The 15,342-nt window shown below is 48.9% G+C and overlaps 3 protein-coding genes across 3 annotated transcripts; 1 reads left to right on the top strand and 2 right to left on the bottom strand.

Annotated features, from left to right (window-relative positions):
- Window positions 1-6,018: 6,018 nt before the first annotated feature.
- Window positions 6,019-6,584, bottom strand: LOC146545121 (meleagrin-like). Its single transcript, XM_085218519.1, has 2 exons — window positions 6,427-6,584; window positions 6,019-6,271 (listed from the first exon to the last, which is right to left on the bottom strand). The coding sequence occupies exons 1-2, from the start codon at window positions 6,482-6,484 to the stop codon at window positions 6,138-6,140; spliced, it is 192 nt and encodes a 63-aa protein (XP_085074645.1). The 5' UTR covers window positions 6,485-6,584; the 3' UTR covers window positions 6,019-6,137.
- A 3,179-nt stretch (window positions 6,585-9,763) lies between these two features.
- On the top strand, window positions 9,764-10,306 carry LOC109366509 (meleagrin-like). The gene is made up of 2 exons (XM_019613650.2): window positions 9,764-9,893; window positions 10,049-10,306. The coding sequence occupies exons 1-2, from the start codon at window positions 9,836-9,838 to the stop codon at window positions 10,180-10,182; spliced, it is 192 nt and encodes a 63-aa protein (XP_019469195.2). The 5' UTR covers window positions 9,764-9,835; the 3' UTR covers window positions 10,183-10,306.
- A 3,271-nt stretch (window positions 10,307-13,577) lies between these two features.
- Window positions 13,578-14,509, bottom strand: LOC109366508 (small basic protein 1). Its single transcript, XM_019613649.2, has 2 exons — window positions 14,298-14,509; window positions 13,578-13,825 (listed from the first exon to the last, which is right to left on the bottom strand). The coding sequence occupies exons 1-2, from the start codon at window positions 14,353-14,355 to the stop codon at window positions 13,695-13,697; spliced, it is 189 nt and encodes a 62-aa protein (XP_019469194.1). The 5' UTR covers window positions 14,356-14,509; the 3' UTR covers window positions 13,578-13,694.
- Between the last annotated feature and the right edge of the window lie 833 nt (window positions 14,510-15,342).

Genomic DNA, 15,342 nt, shown 5'->3' with positions numbered 1-15,342 from the left:
TACCTTCAGCCACAGGAGAATGGTCTCCATACAGCCCCTTCTTCCTTATGCCCCATCCTTGTTCCTTGGGACCTTATGCTCCATCCTTAGAGATGCTCAAGGCCAGGTGAAAAAATAAGTTGGCTCAGTTCTCTCCCCGCTCTGAGCCTGGCCATTCTCCAAGGCTTGTTGTCCCTCCTGTGAAATAAAGAAGGAGGGCACTTCCCACATTCCCATTTTCTGGCTGGAGAACTGTCTGGGTCTCTGGCCACGCTTCTCAGGTTGGTCTGATGGAGGTCCCTCTCCCCCCCAATGGCAATACATCTCCCACAGGGAGGTAATTAGCATGATACTGGGCTTCTCAGTGAATGAGTTCTTGTCCCCTCTTCTGCTCCTATCAGCTTTTGCCTGTCATATCCAAAGCATAATTGGCTGCAGAATACCAGAGGATCACCCTCCATCTGCCACAGTTTCACAACCAGTTGCCTCTTGGAGAAGCACTAGTACTTTTGTAGGGCTCTGCTGTTTGTATGTTTTCATTCCTGAAACAGATTGCAATTTGATTATCCAAACACCAAACCATTCCCTCTCCTGACGAGGAGTGGAGGAGCAGCAGGCACGAAACAAAGGATGTTTGTGGCTGAAACCCACCTGAGACTGCAGAGAACAAACCTGTGGTGGGAAGCCCAGACTGCCAAGGCAGCCATGAAGCCTATGTGCTCTAACCACATACTGGGCATGAAGGTGTCCTGGCTTCCCAAAGAGGGATTTGCTTTTGGAGTATCAGTCTCTGTGCTCTTGTGGTGGAACTGGCTGGACTGATAGACAGCAGTGTGAACAGGTTGCCCAAGGAGGCTGTGGATGCCCCATCCCTGGAGGCATTCAAGGCCAGGCTGGTTGTGGCTCTGGGCAGCCTGGTTCTGCTGGTTGGCGACCTGCACATAGCAGGGGGTTGGAACTGGACGAGCATTGTGGTCCTTTTCAACCCAGGCCATTCTATGATATGATTCAAAGAAAAACCCACAGTTCTGTGCTCTCGGGGTATCCTCAGGGCAGGCCATCCGAAACGCATGGACAGCCTGATGCAAAATTGTATGCAATTATTCTGACTGAGTGAGAACAATTGCTCTGATACAAAAGTTCTGTCCCCAGAACTTTCCCCAGCACTCCCTACCACCCATATGGAAAGCTTTTCTGATACCTACAGTTGGCTTTTCTGCATGCTGTGAAGGAGAAAAAGAAAACTCAAACTCTGTAGAGAATGGAGTTGTTTATAACATCAGCTTAGGCCACCTAGTAGGAGTCTGAGCTGGTTTATTAGGCAGAAGCATGAATGTTCTGAGGGCTTATCTGTGACCATGATTTAACACTTAGAGCTCACTCAAGCAGGAAGAGGCAACACAGTGGGGTCTTATGGTTCCTTCTCAGGCTCCATGTTTGCCTTCTGAGAAGGAAAAGGAGCCCAGGGTGGTGGGAGAGACACAGAGGGAAGAAAATGGCACAGAGGAAAAATCCCTGAGGTTATAAAGGTTTTATAGCAGACAGCAGTGTGAGAGGAGAGGAGAGGAGAGGAGAGGAGAGGAGAGGAGAGGAGAGGAGAGGAGAGGAGAGGAGAGGAGAGGAGAGGAGAGGAGAGGAGAGGAGAGGAGAGGAGAGGAGAGGAGAGGAGAGGAGAGGAGAGGAGAGGAGAGGAGAGGAGAGGAGAGGAGAGGAGAGGAGAGAAATTAATGAAATGATCTCAACCTGTGCTTATACAGTGACTGCAGTTGTAACAGAGACGAGTGATTTCTCTGGAGTCCAGGAGAAAGCATTACATCATTGAAGTGAGCAGGGCTCTTCTTCCACCTGCTCTTGAAAGAGCAAATGAGGATAATATAAGCTGATAAAGCAATCTGCTTCTGATTTTTTTTTTATTGTTAGTATATAAAAGCTGTGGTGCTTTCAAAGCATAATTCTGCATGCTTTTCCATAGGATACGGAGCTCTGAGTCCCAGGAGGTGCATACACCAGGGTAATTCCTCCTGTCTTCAAAGCTGGGCTCTTGGAGTCTGACCCAATTTAGGAAATTACCAAATCATTCCTGAGGAAGCTGCATCATGAATTGCCTCTAGAAAAGTATAAATTAATCTATCTTCAAAACCAAACCCTCCTGGGCTTGATGGAGATTTGGTGAGGTCTTCTGCTTAAAAAGAAAAAAAAAAAAAAGAAAAGAAAAGGAATAAAGGGATTTTATGCTGGAAGATAAGAACAAGTGAAACCTGGCAAGCTGCTTCGTAGCAGATTGCAGCCTGTTTAACTACTGTTTCATCACTACAAAGTGAAAAGGATTGCCATGATCTGGTAAGGGACTAAAGAATTCATTTCTTCTCTACACACCCTCATGTCCCCTTTATATTCTCTACACATCCTATATGCTTTCAGGTTATAGCTGTGGTTTTCTTTAGGGCCCTGACTAACCAGAGGAGAGTATCTTCTGAATGTCACTGTTTATGTTCAATTGAACAGCTACTCCAGGAACCATTTAGTCACCTCCAGGGTGTCTTTCTGATCTTCAGACACACCACTGTGTAAGTCTGATTCTTGTAAGCTTTGCTTGAGTGAGCTGATGAACTTGAATTCCCCAAGAGGAGAAAGAAACAGTGAAACCAGCTCACATTTAATTTAGAATGAGCAGAGAACAACACATTTCCATGGATTCATAGAACCGTAGAACGGCTTGGGTTGGAAGGGACCTCAAAGAACACCTATTTCCAAACCCCTGCCATGGGCAAGGTTGCCAACCACTAAATCAGGCACCAGATAAGGCTGCCCACGGCCCCATCCAACGTGGCCTTGAGCACCTCCAGTGATGAGACACCCATATGTTGTAGAAGAGGAGAGAAGAAACAGCTGTAGCTGACCATCTTTGTTCTTCCTCTGCAAGCCCTCCTTGGCCACCAGGTCAGCATCTCTACACAGCAGCCATGCTTCCCACAGTTGCATTTTCCCACAAATGAGCTGGGTTTGTGCACACTGGGTAACGGGAAGCATGCAGCTGCACATTTCAGTCTGTGGGTACAGGTCCTAGGAACTACACGACCATGGGAAATGGCATGTAGCATTAGAAGTCAGGGAGTAGAGCTGCATGTGGCCATTCATTCAGCAGTGATTTTGGATTGTGGTGAATACTTCAGATCAAATCTGAATAGACTGCATTAGGATTTGCTAGGCTGAGTACAGCAGCTTGAGGTTATGTCTGACAAGAAGAAAAGGTGCTCAGCTTGGGAGTAAATGTTCTCTCTGTTGCATGTTCTGAACTGCAAATCTTTTCATTCAGAACCCAATTAACAGTTCCAGTTAATAAAGAACAAATGGACAGAGTGCCCACGCTTATATGTGACAAAAAGATAAGCAATAGGATAGCCCAGCAGGGTCAACCATGCTCCTATGTGCTGAAATGCCTTTTGTTCCACTCCCTGTTATAGTGAGTGGGATAAATTCAGAGCAATGAATTGTCATTGTGAAAATCAAAAAGGACATAAAGTAAGCACTGGCAAAAGTCAAGCTGTGCTATAGCTCACCAACAAGTCTCTGGAGCTGTAAGATCAGAGACAAAGCAGTGCTGCTATTGTAGTGGGGTAGTTTTGCAAAGTCTGCAAGAGCAGCTGACTGATTTTGTTTTAGTGTCCAGGAAGAAGTAAGTTCAGAAAACTGAAGAAAATTGGAAGTGGCCTTGCTGAAAGTCAGCCTCAGAGAATGGGACAGTCTTATTTAGAGGAGGGGATGGGATGGGATGGGATGGGATGGGATGGGATGGGATAGGATAGGATAGGATAGGATAGGATAGGATAGGATAGGATAGGATAGGATAGGATAGGATAGGATAGGATAGGATAGGATAGAAGGGTCCCATAAAGATCATTTAATATTATCCTTCCCCAAATTCAGAAGAGGGGCTTGTAATACCACAGTGAAACAACAGGAATCCTCGTTCATTGCAGAGGAGTTGAACTAGATGACCTTTAAAGGTCCCTTTTGACTCTAAGGATTCTATGGTCCTATGATTCTATGAATTTCTCAGGGATCTGATAAGAGTGTGGCTAAACAAGTTTAAGAACAGCAAACATTATTACAGTTCTGATTGACCATCCATGTGAATATGATCTGATCTCAATATTGTGCAAGGCTTTGAGAACAAACAGACAAGCAAGAACAAAAAATAAAATGCATCAAGGGTTCTCAGCTGCATAGATTTCAGCAGACCAACCTGATGAAATAGCTTGTTTAACAAAGAGAAGGCACCAGATCTTAGGAAGGCAAATGCAACAGAGAGTTCAAACTCCAGAGAGAAACAGAGCAGCACTTGTGCCTTTATTGAGATCTTCCTTGCATGAGGAGACCAAATGACAGAGGACTCCAGATGCAGTCCCACAAGTGCCGAGCAGATAGAGATAATCCCTTCCCTTGACCTGCTGGCCATGCTTTTACTGATACAGCCCAGTTTGCCTTCACAGATGCAAGGATATTTGAATGCTTGTGGTTGATGATGCTACAGGAAAAGATATGCTTTGGAAAAGGATGTGGTTTTATGCAGTAAGACGGAGGAAAGTTTACCCTGAGGAAAGATAAGGAGCTGAAATCAGTGAGGTTTATCAAAGTTCTATGTGCAGGAGTTGTCCAGTGCAGGATGTGTTTTCACAGGGAGAAAATGCCAAAAATCAAAGGGAGCTCTTTAATTAAAGACATAACCTCCTGATGCTTCTTAGTCTGGCAGGCTTTGCATAGACAGAAAGCTTAGATCTTTCTAAGGAGAGATCTAAGAGAGGAGAGGAGAGGAGAGGAGAGGAGAGGAGAGGAGAGGAGGGGAGAGGAGAGGAGAGGAGAGGAGGGGAGAGGAGAGGAGAGGAGAGGAGAGGAGAGGAGAGGAGAGGAGAGGAGAGGAGAGGAGAGGAGAGGAGAGGAGAGGAGAGGAGAAATAATTAACAAATAATTAACAGCTACATATGAGTCTAATTAATCTGACTACTGTCATTGTTGCATGGCAGAAGACCTCAAAATCTACTGCTTTGAAGCAGGCATATAGGTAGACTTATGGTGGTGGTGAGGAAACAGATCTGCCTCGGAGGCCAGTGGGCATTGTACAGCTCCCAGTGCAGCGGGCACAGCCCTGCGCTGCTGGACATCAGGGAGCAGTGGGTGCTCTCAGCCATAGTGTTTAGGCTGTGCTGGATGGAGATGGGGTTGGGCTCAGTGATCCCTGCAGCTCCCTTCCAATTTGGGATACTCTGGGATTCTATGAGCGTGAAACATGGGACAAGAGGCCCACATCCCTCAGTGCCACATCTCCACGGTTCCCTCAACTTCAAACCATTTCCTCTCATCCTGCTGTTATCTGCCCTTTCCAAGAGCTGACTCCCCTCCTATTTGTAGGCTCCCTTTAGGTACTGAAAGGCTGCAATGAGGTCACCCCACAGCCTTCTTTTCTCCAGGCTGAACAAGCCCAGCTCCCTCAGCCTGTCCTAATAGCGGAGGTGCTCCAGTCCCCTGATCATCTTTGTGGCTCCTCTGGACCCTCTCCAACAGCTCCCTGTCTTTCTTGTACTGGGGACTCCAGACCTGGACGCAGTACTGCAGAAGGGGCCTCAGAAGAGCAGAATAGAGGGGGACAGTCACCTCCCTGTCCCTGCTGGCCACATCTCTTCTGATGGAGCCCAGGATACCATTTGCTTTCCAAGCAGTAACACACTGCTGGCTCATGTTATGCTTTTCATCCATCAGGACCCCCAGGTCCTTCTATGTAGGGCTGCTCTCAAGGACCGCTCCTTCCAGTCTGTATGGATGCCTGGGATTCCTCCGGCCCAAGTGCAAAACTCTGCACTTTGCTGTGTTGAACCTCCTCAGGTTCACCCGGGCCCACCTTTCAAGCCTGTTGAGGTCCCTCTGAATGGCATCCCTTCCTTCCAAGGCAATGTCTCAGTTTTCTATCTGAGACATTAGTATTACTGCGACTAATACTTTGCATGGGGTCAACAACAAGCATCCACACCACACACACAGGAATCTTTTTGTTCTCTTTCTCTTTATTGAGCAGAGGGGATGACACGTGGGTCAGAGCATGGAGAAGCTGCTCCCAAAGCCACCGCCGTGCCTCCTCTCCCCCAGGGGCTCCTCCTCAGCCCTTATTTCCACTTCCGGTTGGCAGGCACGCAGCAGTGCACCTTGCAGTCGGAGGAGTAGGCCCAGACCTCTGCCTTGGAGCACTTGCTGGAGCAGTAGCCGATCTTCGGGCAGTACTTCAGGACCTGCCCATAGCCTGCGAGGGGAAGCACAGAGTGTTTGGCTCAGGGTGCTGCCTCCGTGTCCCACTGTCCTGTTCCCTAAAGCCAATGGAGCCCCTGCCACCCCAACCCTCATCCCTCTGCTCTCCCACCACCCTCTGACTTCTCTCCCAGTGCAATGCCCTCCTACCTGGGGCGGCCAGGGAGACCAGCAGGAGGACAGCGAAGACGAGGCAGAGGAACCTCATGGCTGGAGGCGAGCTGGGCTGTGAGCGAGGCTGGAGAGAGCTGGAGGAGAGGAGCTGGGTGCTGCTGAGGGCAGCGCTGGCATCCTGCTACTTATAGGGAGTGTGAGCAGAGAGGAGGGCTGTGGGGAGGGCCTCCTGCTCACCGCACCATGGCTCACTGCACTGCACGCCTGCTGGCTCCTCCGCCCAACACCTAGTTCTGCTGGCAGCACTCTGCCCCCCCAGCCCTGCTATCAATACCAAATTCAAAAGAAAACCATTGACTTTTATAAATGACCAGAGAATGGATAGAATGGATCTGCTTGGGCAGAGGAACCTGATGGAAATCAAGATCACTATCACAGGGATTCAGGTGTTTCTCAATATTTGGCAGAGATGTAACTCCACGCAATAGGGCTGAGCGGTGGATATGATGCAGCAATAACTCTCTCATTGTGGTCTAGTCCTCTGGGTCCACACATGAGAGGGAACCTGGTGTGAGCAGCCTTGGCTTGGGGCAGACCTGGGATCTGTGTCCCCTTCCTCACCATCTCAGGAAGCACGAGAGCAAAGTCCTTCCCCAGTACAAGAAAGGCAGAGAGTTGTTGGAGAGGGTCCAAAGGAGAGTCATGAACATGATCAGAGGGCTGGAGCACCTCCCCTACGAAAACAGGCTGAGGGAGCTGGGCTTGTTCAGCCTGCAGAAAAGAAGGCTGTGGGGTGACCTCATTGCAGCCCTTCAGTACCTATAGGGAGCCTACAGACAGGAGGGGAGTCAGCTCTTGGAAAGGGTAGATAACAGCAGGACAAGGGGAAATGATTTGAAGTTGAGGGAGGGAAGATTTAGGTTGGATGTCAGGGGGAAGTTCTTTCCTATGAGAGTGGTGAGGTGCTGGAACAGCTGCCCAGAGAGGCTGTGGATGCCCCGTCCATCCCTGGAGGTGTTCAAGGCCAGGTTGGATGGGGCCCTGGGCAGCCTGGGCTGCTCTGAAATGTGGAGGTTGGTGGCCCTGCCTGTGGGAGGGGGTTGGAGCTTCATGATCCTTGAGGTCCCTTCCAACCCTGGCCATTCTGTGATTCTGCGATTCTATGATTCTGTTGTAAATTTAACTGGCATCGTGTTCAATGCTGTTTTGTGGTACTCTCAATACTGGGGAGGAACACTGAGAGTCTTCTCCCAGGAGCCTGTACACAGTGACAGCATTGCAAAACTTTGAGTGTTGTAACAGAAAGAGAATGTTGATTTTTCATTTCTCATAGCAAAAGAAGCAAAGACAACATACGAAAGGATGATGCACTGAACAAAGAAAGTCTTCTCTCACACCGCACACAACAGGGTGCTGCAACTCACTGCCGTGGCTTATTGTGGGAGGAGAATTTGTCCGTGTGTTCAGAAAGCAACACAAACCATTCTATGATTCCGTGATTCCATAAGTGCTTGCCCAGCTATAATCCTGCTTTTCCATCTCCATGACAGAATGGTGTACTGTTAGTTGTGTCCTTGTTGCCCACTGCAGCTCCACACCTCTCCTGCAATACTTCTGCACTGTCAGTTACCGCCTGTCCCAACTTCTCCATCAATCTTCTGCAAACAGTGCTGATTGTCAGCATTCTCCAGCCTGCTGTCTGCAAATTCAGTAAGCACTGTCTTTATTCCATTATGCAATTTGGTAATGAAGACCCTGGTTAGATCAGGACTCAGAACAGCCTTCTGAGATGTCCTTCTACCGTTGCCATGGTAACTGGCAAATGTAGTAACTGATAGTCCCGGACCATTTTGTTTTCATTTCCTTTAAGACAAAGTCACTATTAATACTGAGGGGAAAAATTGAGAAAAAATACCCAAATAGTTCTCAGGTCAAATGAATGGAGAGAGCCCACTGCAGGGAGCAGGGCGCTGGGTGCCTACAGGTAGATTTGGAGGAGGGGCATCACACCCACATGTCCAGGTTGGGGCTGGGAGGTGAGGCCTACTGGAGCATGGCCCCAGGCGCCAGGCAACTTTGGCAGTGGGTGCAGCAGGTCGGGGTGACATTGCACACACCAGAAAGCAAACGCTGCCTTTTTGGAGGTGGCTTTGGTTGTGTTCCTCCTCCTGCCATGCCACTCGTATCAGGAATGCACCTCTAATTAGCATCTCTGTCTCTGTTTCTGGTGAGGATTGTTCTTTGTTCCTGGTGTGCCGCAATCTCATCTGGTCCCCTGGCACGAACATTTTCTTCACTGCTTTGCTTTTCTCTGGTGTTTCTCCATGCACAGCTGGGTAACACTGCAGCTGGGAAGCAAGATGGAGCAGGGAGAGCTGGAAGCTCACAATTCAAGACTACCACCTTCACAGTGCTCTGGTCTAGGCAAGCTGTGCTGGAATGCAGTAAGAACTCCAAAAGCCATAAATCATGTATGTGAACTTTTCTGAAGAATAAACTGGAGAAAAACTCATTCTCCTTTCTCCTTTGCCCTTTTATCAGTTTCTTCTGTTTTAATCCCAACTGTCTGTCACCACATGCCCGTACCATCCCAGCTCTCTTGTTCATCCTCTGTTTCTCCCTTTTGCCTCTCTCTGTCCTATTCCAGTTTCCCACGAGCACTGTAGGGAAATAACTCTGCTCATTTCTGCAATTGGACATTTGTAAGTTTCTTGAATGAATAATGCTATTTATTTGAATTAAACTGAGAGCATCCTCTTTATTTTTTTCTTGACAAGCAATTGTTTATAATACAGATATGGAATGTATAAGTTCCTACAAATTCTTGAATTAGGAGAACCCCTTATTCACGCTATTCATATTTGAATTGAAATGAACACCACTGCTCATTGCTAACGTTGGCTCAGCATGCAGAGCCACAGTGTTTGTGTGGATCCACCTCTTCTGGATGCAAAAGGAGCAGCTATAATTCCCTTCCCTGAGTTGAGGCACAAGGACTGGAAAGGTTGAGTCCAGATGAGTCTGCAAAGAGATAAAGAGAAGCAGTGCTGGGGGATGTTGAGGTTCTCCATTCCATGGGAGAAACAAGAGCTGGAGATAAGGCACAGAGGAGAGAAGGAAGGTAGAACTACAGAGTATCTCAGGTGGGAAGGGACCCAGCAGGATCGTCAGATCCAACTCCCAGCTCCACTCAGGGCCTCTCACAGTGCAAACCCTATGTCTGAGAGCAGTGTCCAAATGCTCCCTCAGATCAGGCAGGCTCAGTGCCATTCCCGTTTCCATGGGGAGCCAAGAGAGGTGTGGTGAGCAGGAGGCCCTCCCCACAGCCCTCCTCTCTGCTCACACTCCCTATAAGTAGCAGGATGCCAGCGCTGCCCTCAGCAGCACCCAGCTCCTCTCCTCCAGCTCTCTCCAGCCTCGCTCACAGCCCAGCTCGCCTCCAGCCATGAGGTTCCTCTGCCTCGTCTTCGCCGTCCTCCTGCTGGTCTCCCTGGCCGCCCCAGGTAGGAGGGCACTGTACTGGGAGAGAAGTCAGAGGGCGGTGGGAGAGCAGAGGGATGAGGGTTGGGGTGGCAGGGGCTCCATTGGCTTTAGGGAACAGGACAGTGGGACACGGAGGCAGCACCCTGAGCCAAACACTCTGTGCTTCCCCTCGCAGGCTATGGGCAGGTCCTGAAGTACTGCCCGAAGATCGGCTACTGCTCCAGCAAGTGCTCCAAGGCAGAGGTCTGGGCCTACTCCCCCGACTGCAAGGTGCACTGCTGCGTGCCTGCCAACCAGAAGTGGAAATAAGGGCTGAGGAGGAGCCCCTGGGGGAGAGGAGGCACGGCGGTGGCTTTGGGAGCAGCTTCTCCATGCTCTGACCCACGTGTCATCCCCTCTGCTCAATAAAGAGAAAGAGAACAAAAAGATGTAACCCCTGTGTGTGTGGTGTGGATGCTTGTTGTTGACCCCATGCAAAGTATTACTGTGGTTCCCTGAGCACACCCCAAAGACCCGTTAGCATCCTGTCTCAGCGGTGGTTTTGCACACAATTGCTAACAAAAGGGCTGAACACGTGGAGTTTTCCTCCCTGGGAGCAGCAGGAGAAGAACGGATCGCATTTCGGTCCAAAGCACGGGGACATGGAGCTGTCAGACTGAGTGCAGTCTGTACTTATAGCAAAGCAATGACCCCTCAGGGCTTCTTCCAGTTTTCACCTCCCAACAAGGAGGAGATTGAAGGCTCCCAGATCTCCCGTTTCTCTCTTTGAGTGGCACGTAGAAGTCTCAGTGCCTCAGACACTTCCTTCTTCTTGCATGTGGATATCAGCTGCCATTAAAAATGAGTTTGATGTGCATCACTTCTCATCTATCTCTGCTGGGGTTCATCAGCAGGTTTATGAGCCAGCCTGGGTATAAGGAAGAAGTTATTTTCCATAAGGGCACTGAAACACTGGCACAGGTTGCATAGATAGAGAGGCAGTGGTGCCCCATCGCTGCAGACAGCCAAGGTCAGGCTGGATGGGCTGTGAGCACTGATGGAGCTGTGCGTGTCCCTGCTCAGTGCAGGGAGTGGGACAGATGGCCTTGAAGGGTCCCTTCCAACTCAAACCATTCTAAGACTCTATAGAGTCTCATTTAACATCCATGGAATGGCTTTTCTTTTTCTGGCCATATCCTGCCCTTCATCTCTTCACAAAGCTCCCTGCTCTAATATGTTTGAAATAAAATGTTTATTTGGGGAGGCTTCTTTGCTTTTGTCAGGCACAATTTATTACCTTTTCTGTTTTCCGCATTTGGACACAATTTCAACTTCTTCCTTCTAACAACCTTCCTCATCCCACTGTTTTACTGTGACCTTTTCTTTCTGCTCTTTCTCAGGGCTTTTATTTTAATAGGTGTCATACATTCTCTCTGAATCTCCAACACAGTGGCCTTAAATTGTTCCCGCAGTGCTTGCAAATAATCTATCTGCAAAGGTTTAACTCCTTTAGCTGTCCCTTTTGTCCTCTTTTCAACCTCCCCCCCTTTTTTATCTAGCTCTCTTATCACAATTAAGCACAGAAATAGTGGCCTTTCCGTGTGGCTTGAGCCCATAACTGCTCTTTTCTCCCTGCAAACACAGAAAAACTGTGCAGCAGTAATTTATCAGTGCTGACTTTCTAAGGCATAAATATTCATCTAATAATGGCTTTTAAATAAAGAGGGCATATCACTGGAACAGGTTGCCCAAGGAGGCTGTGGATGCCCCATCCCTAGAGGCATTCAAGGCCAGGCTGGATGTGGCTCCGGGCAGCCTGGTCATCCCTGGAGGTGCTCAAGAATTGTGGAGATGTTGTATTGAGGGACATGGTTTAGTGGGGAAATATTGGTGGTAGGTGGATGGTTGGCTTGGATGATCTTGGAGGTCTTTCCCAAACTTGCTAATTCTGTGGTTCTATTCTATGATATTTTAATGGGGTCTTCATACTTCAACATCCGTGGTCCTACAATTGCATTGCAGTCACAGTCCATGCCAACACTAATTCACTTCTGGGCATAATCTACTCCCAGTCATGGTCTCAGCATAGTTTCTGAAATCTCTGTATCAGATCCCAACTCCAGCAAGAATGAGTCGTGTCTCCCAGCCCCACCACACACCATCACACCCTAAGCACACAACAAGTAACGCACCATCAAAATGATGTTGTACAATGTGTGATGCTAATGTGGGTTACTATTTAAGATGTTTATTAATGACTTTCCTTTCAAGAGACTGGTTGATCTTTTGCTCCTATCAGCTCTTGGCTTGCCCACAGAGGGATCTATTGAGATCCTGGATGCTATTTGCAGAGGGACATTTTGTTGCCCATTTGGGAAGACAGTGTGGACAAGCATCGCACCCATACCACAGAAACAGCACTTTGGTGGCCAAAACATTGCAATAAGCACCCAGTGTCCCTTGGTTTCTGCTCCTTGCTTTTTTCTTCTGAGGACACATCAGTAACATCTACAGGGCAGTAATACTGGGGAGAGCTCTCTTTCTCCTACCAATGGAAATTTGGAATCGGCTATTGGTATCAAAAACTTTCTTTGGCTACAGAGTACAATTTGAAGGCTGGAGATGCTGTAGAGCTAGAGACACTTCTTCAAAAACCCATTTTGCAGCTCATTTTTTCCTTTCTTCATGTTATTGTAGTTTTCTTGGGGAATAATGGCAAAGAAACAGAGAAGGGTTCATTGCTGTTGTGGTTTGGGGTTTCCTCTTGCATGTTTTAATATTTGATCATTTCAGCCCCGTATGGCTGTGTCATCTCAATGTCAGCACACAGTTCTTTCAGGCTTTTCCCCTTTGTTTTCAGAACCTGTTGTCTGGGGCCAAGGGAAGCTTGGCAAACCACTGCTCCTTACTGGCTGCCAGGTGAGCAGGATGGGAGCAGCTCACAATGGCACATCGTACACCAGTGCTGGAGCCTTTTGCTGTGTATGAAGAGCCCCATTTCTGGTAACTAGTTCTACTTTCTGGAGGGTTGGACAGCACTGTTGTCTATCCCACAGGGCAGTCAGGAGTTGATCCTTCTTGGCACAAAGCATCTCACCCTCTGATGCTGCTCCTTAGGCCCCTCTGGATGCAGAACCTGAAGCAGGTTTATTGTGTGATAGAGAGGTGGGGATGGGGGCACTGAAGAACTATGCAGCTTTTCTTCTGTTATTGGTGATCCCCGAGGAGTCTCAGGGTACTTAACCTCTGGTGATGGACATGGACATGTATCCGTGGCCCGTGGGCACTTGATCATGGATTGCATTGATGAGTCCCCTGCTTTGTCTTGTGCCAGAGGCAGCTGCAGGATGTGAAATCTGGGTGCCTGCACTGGGTGAGGATGCTCTAGAGACAGCCTGGCAGTGGGATTTTGGGGGTGCAGAGATGGCTGTTCACCCCAGCCTCTACCCCTTTGGTAGGCCAAGGGCTGAATGGGATTGAGGGGGCCCTGGGGGCTGTTGTGTCTTCTCTAACTAAATTGTGATGGAGGAAGATGCAATAGTAGGCAATTCATTCAACTACTCCACGCTCTGCTTCAAAGCAGGGCTCCCAAAGCCTCTTCCCAGCCTGTATGTCATTTTGCAGTCCCAGGTCTGGGGCTACCCGAGGTGTGTTGTGCAGGGATGCTGCAGAGCCCTTCCTGGTTCCCCTACCCAGAGGTGTACGAACCACACAGCACACAGAAATCACATCAACTCGTATTTATTTCAAAGCAGAAGAACACCATCTGTCACTCAATGAACACAGCGCTGGTAGCTCCTCTGCCAGAGCCTCTCCTGCTCCACTGCTGGACCTGCTGGCCATCATTTTCCCTTTTTGGGAGGGGGAAGGCAGCAGTACATCTTCTTGCAGGACTGGTGGAACGTCCACTCATCCTTTTTGTTGCATGCGGAGGCGCAGTACCCTTTGCAGGTGCCCTTGTGCTGCCCATACCCTGCGGTGGGAGAGATGGAGACAGGAGATGACATGTGGGAGAGCAGAGCCCAAAAGTCAGGATTTATCATCTCCTTGCTGGCTCATAACACTGTGCTCATGGTAGGGTAGGATGAGTGCTTTCTTTCCCCGTTGACCCTGCTGGACACTGGGCACTCAGCTCTACGCTTGTCTGAAGCAGAAGGGAGCAGAGGGAAGCAGGGAGGTGAGCTGCAGTGCCAGCACCATCACCTTCTGCCTAACTGCAAACTGGAGGGAAAAGACAGGAGGCACAGGGTGCTGAGATCAGAGGATGGAAGGGAAAGCGAGGGCTGAGTCTATAGCGTGGAAAGGAGAAGATCAGCATGTGCTTCCAGTACATCCCTTGTGACTACGTGCCACTAAAACCCAAGGGAAGCGTTTGGGGATGCTTCTGCTGGAGGCTGTGCACCCACCCGCACCCTCAAAGCCTGGGGACAGTGTTGCTGGCTTACCTGGGGTGGCCAAGGAAAAGAGCAGGAGCACAGCAAAGAGCACGCAGAGCAGCCTCATGTCTGGAGAAGAGCGGAGATCTCAGCACACTCAGAGCAAAGCAGGTCTGGCACGGCCACAGTGGGCAGCTCTGGAGATCCTGGGTTTTATAGAGGGATTCCTGATACGAGCGGCATGGCAGGAGGAGGAACGCAACCAAAGCCATCTCCAAAGATGCAGTGTTTGCTTTCTGGTGTGTGCAATGTCACCCCGACCTGCTGCACCCACTGCCAAAGTTGCCTGGCGCCTGGGGCCATGCTCCAGTAGGCTTCACCTCCCAGCCCCAACCTGGACATGTGCGTGTGATGCCCCTCCTCCAAATCTACCTGTAGGCACTCAGTGCTTTGCTCCATAAAGCTGGGGTATATGATCTGTGGATATTTGGAAACATTTCTTCTCAGAAAGAGCAGTGCTGCATTGGCACAGCTGCCCGGGGAGCTGGTGGGATCACCATCCCTGGTAGGGTTCAATGTGGGACTGTGGCACTGAGAGATGTGGTCAGTGGGCACAGTGGGGGGTGGGCTGGGGTTGCACTTGGAGATCTTTTCCAGCTGTAATGATTCTGTGATGCTATGATCACATCCATCACAGAGAATTGTTTTCAGGTTGCATTCATCCCTGCATTGGCAAAGAGGTTCCTCGGGGGTCTTTCCCAACCTAGTGCTTCACAACAATAGCCTGAGAGATATTTAGGTAATTTTGTCTGAATGTCTTCCAAAAGGCTGATTAAATGAGATAGGCAGATATCTAAATGAAGCTAAGAAAATGGAATCGCACACCATATCTGGTCAGAAATCTGTTGTGAGTCCATAACTGTATTGCCTAAGGATTTTTATGGTCGTCTATAGAACCTACTGAATATATTCATAGATAAGAAGTTGAAAGGGACTTCAAAGCATTAAAGGACAGAATTAGCAATCCCATGGATCTTTTTGTGCTTAAGAAATAATAAAACAAATACATGGAAAGCTACCTTCTCTGTACAAACAAGAGCAATTTGCTGGAGAA

This window comes from Meleagris gallopavo, chromosome 2 (genome assembly GCF_905368555.1).
Source record: "Meleagris gallopavo chromosome 2, MGAL_WU_HG_1.1, whole genome shotgun sequence".
Taxonomy (NCBI): Eukaryota; Metazoa; Chordata; class Aves; order Galliformes; family Phasianidae; genus Meleagris; species Meleagris gallopavo.
The sequence above is the reverse complement of the archived record's forward strand: the minus strand, read 5'-3'. Positions and strand labels throughout refer to the sequence as shown.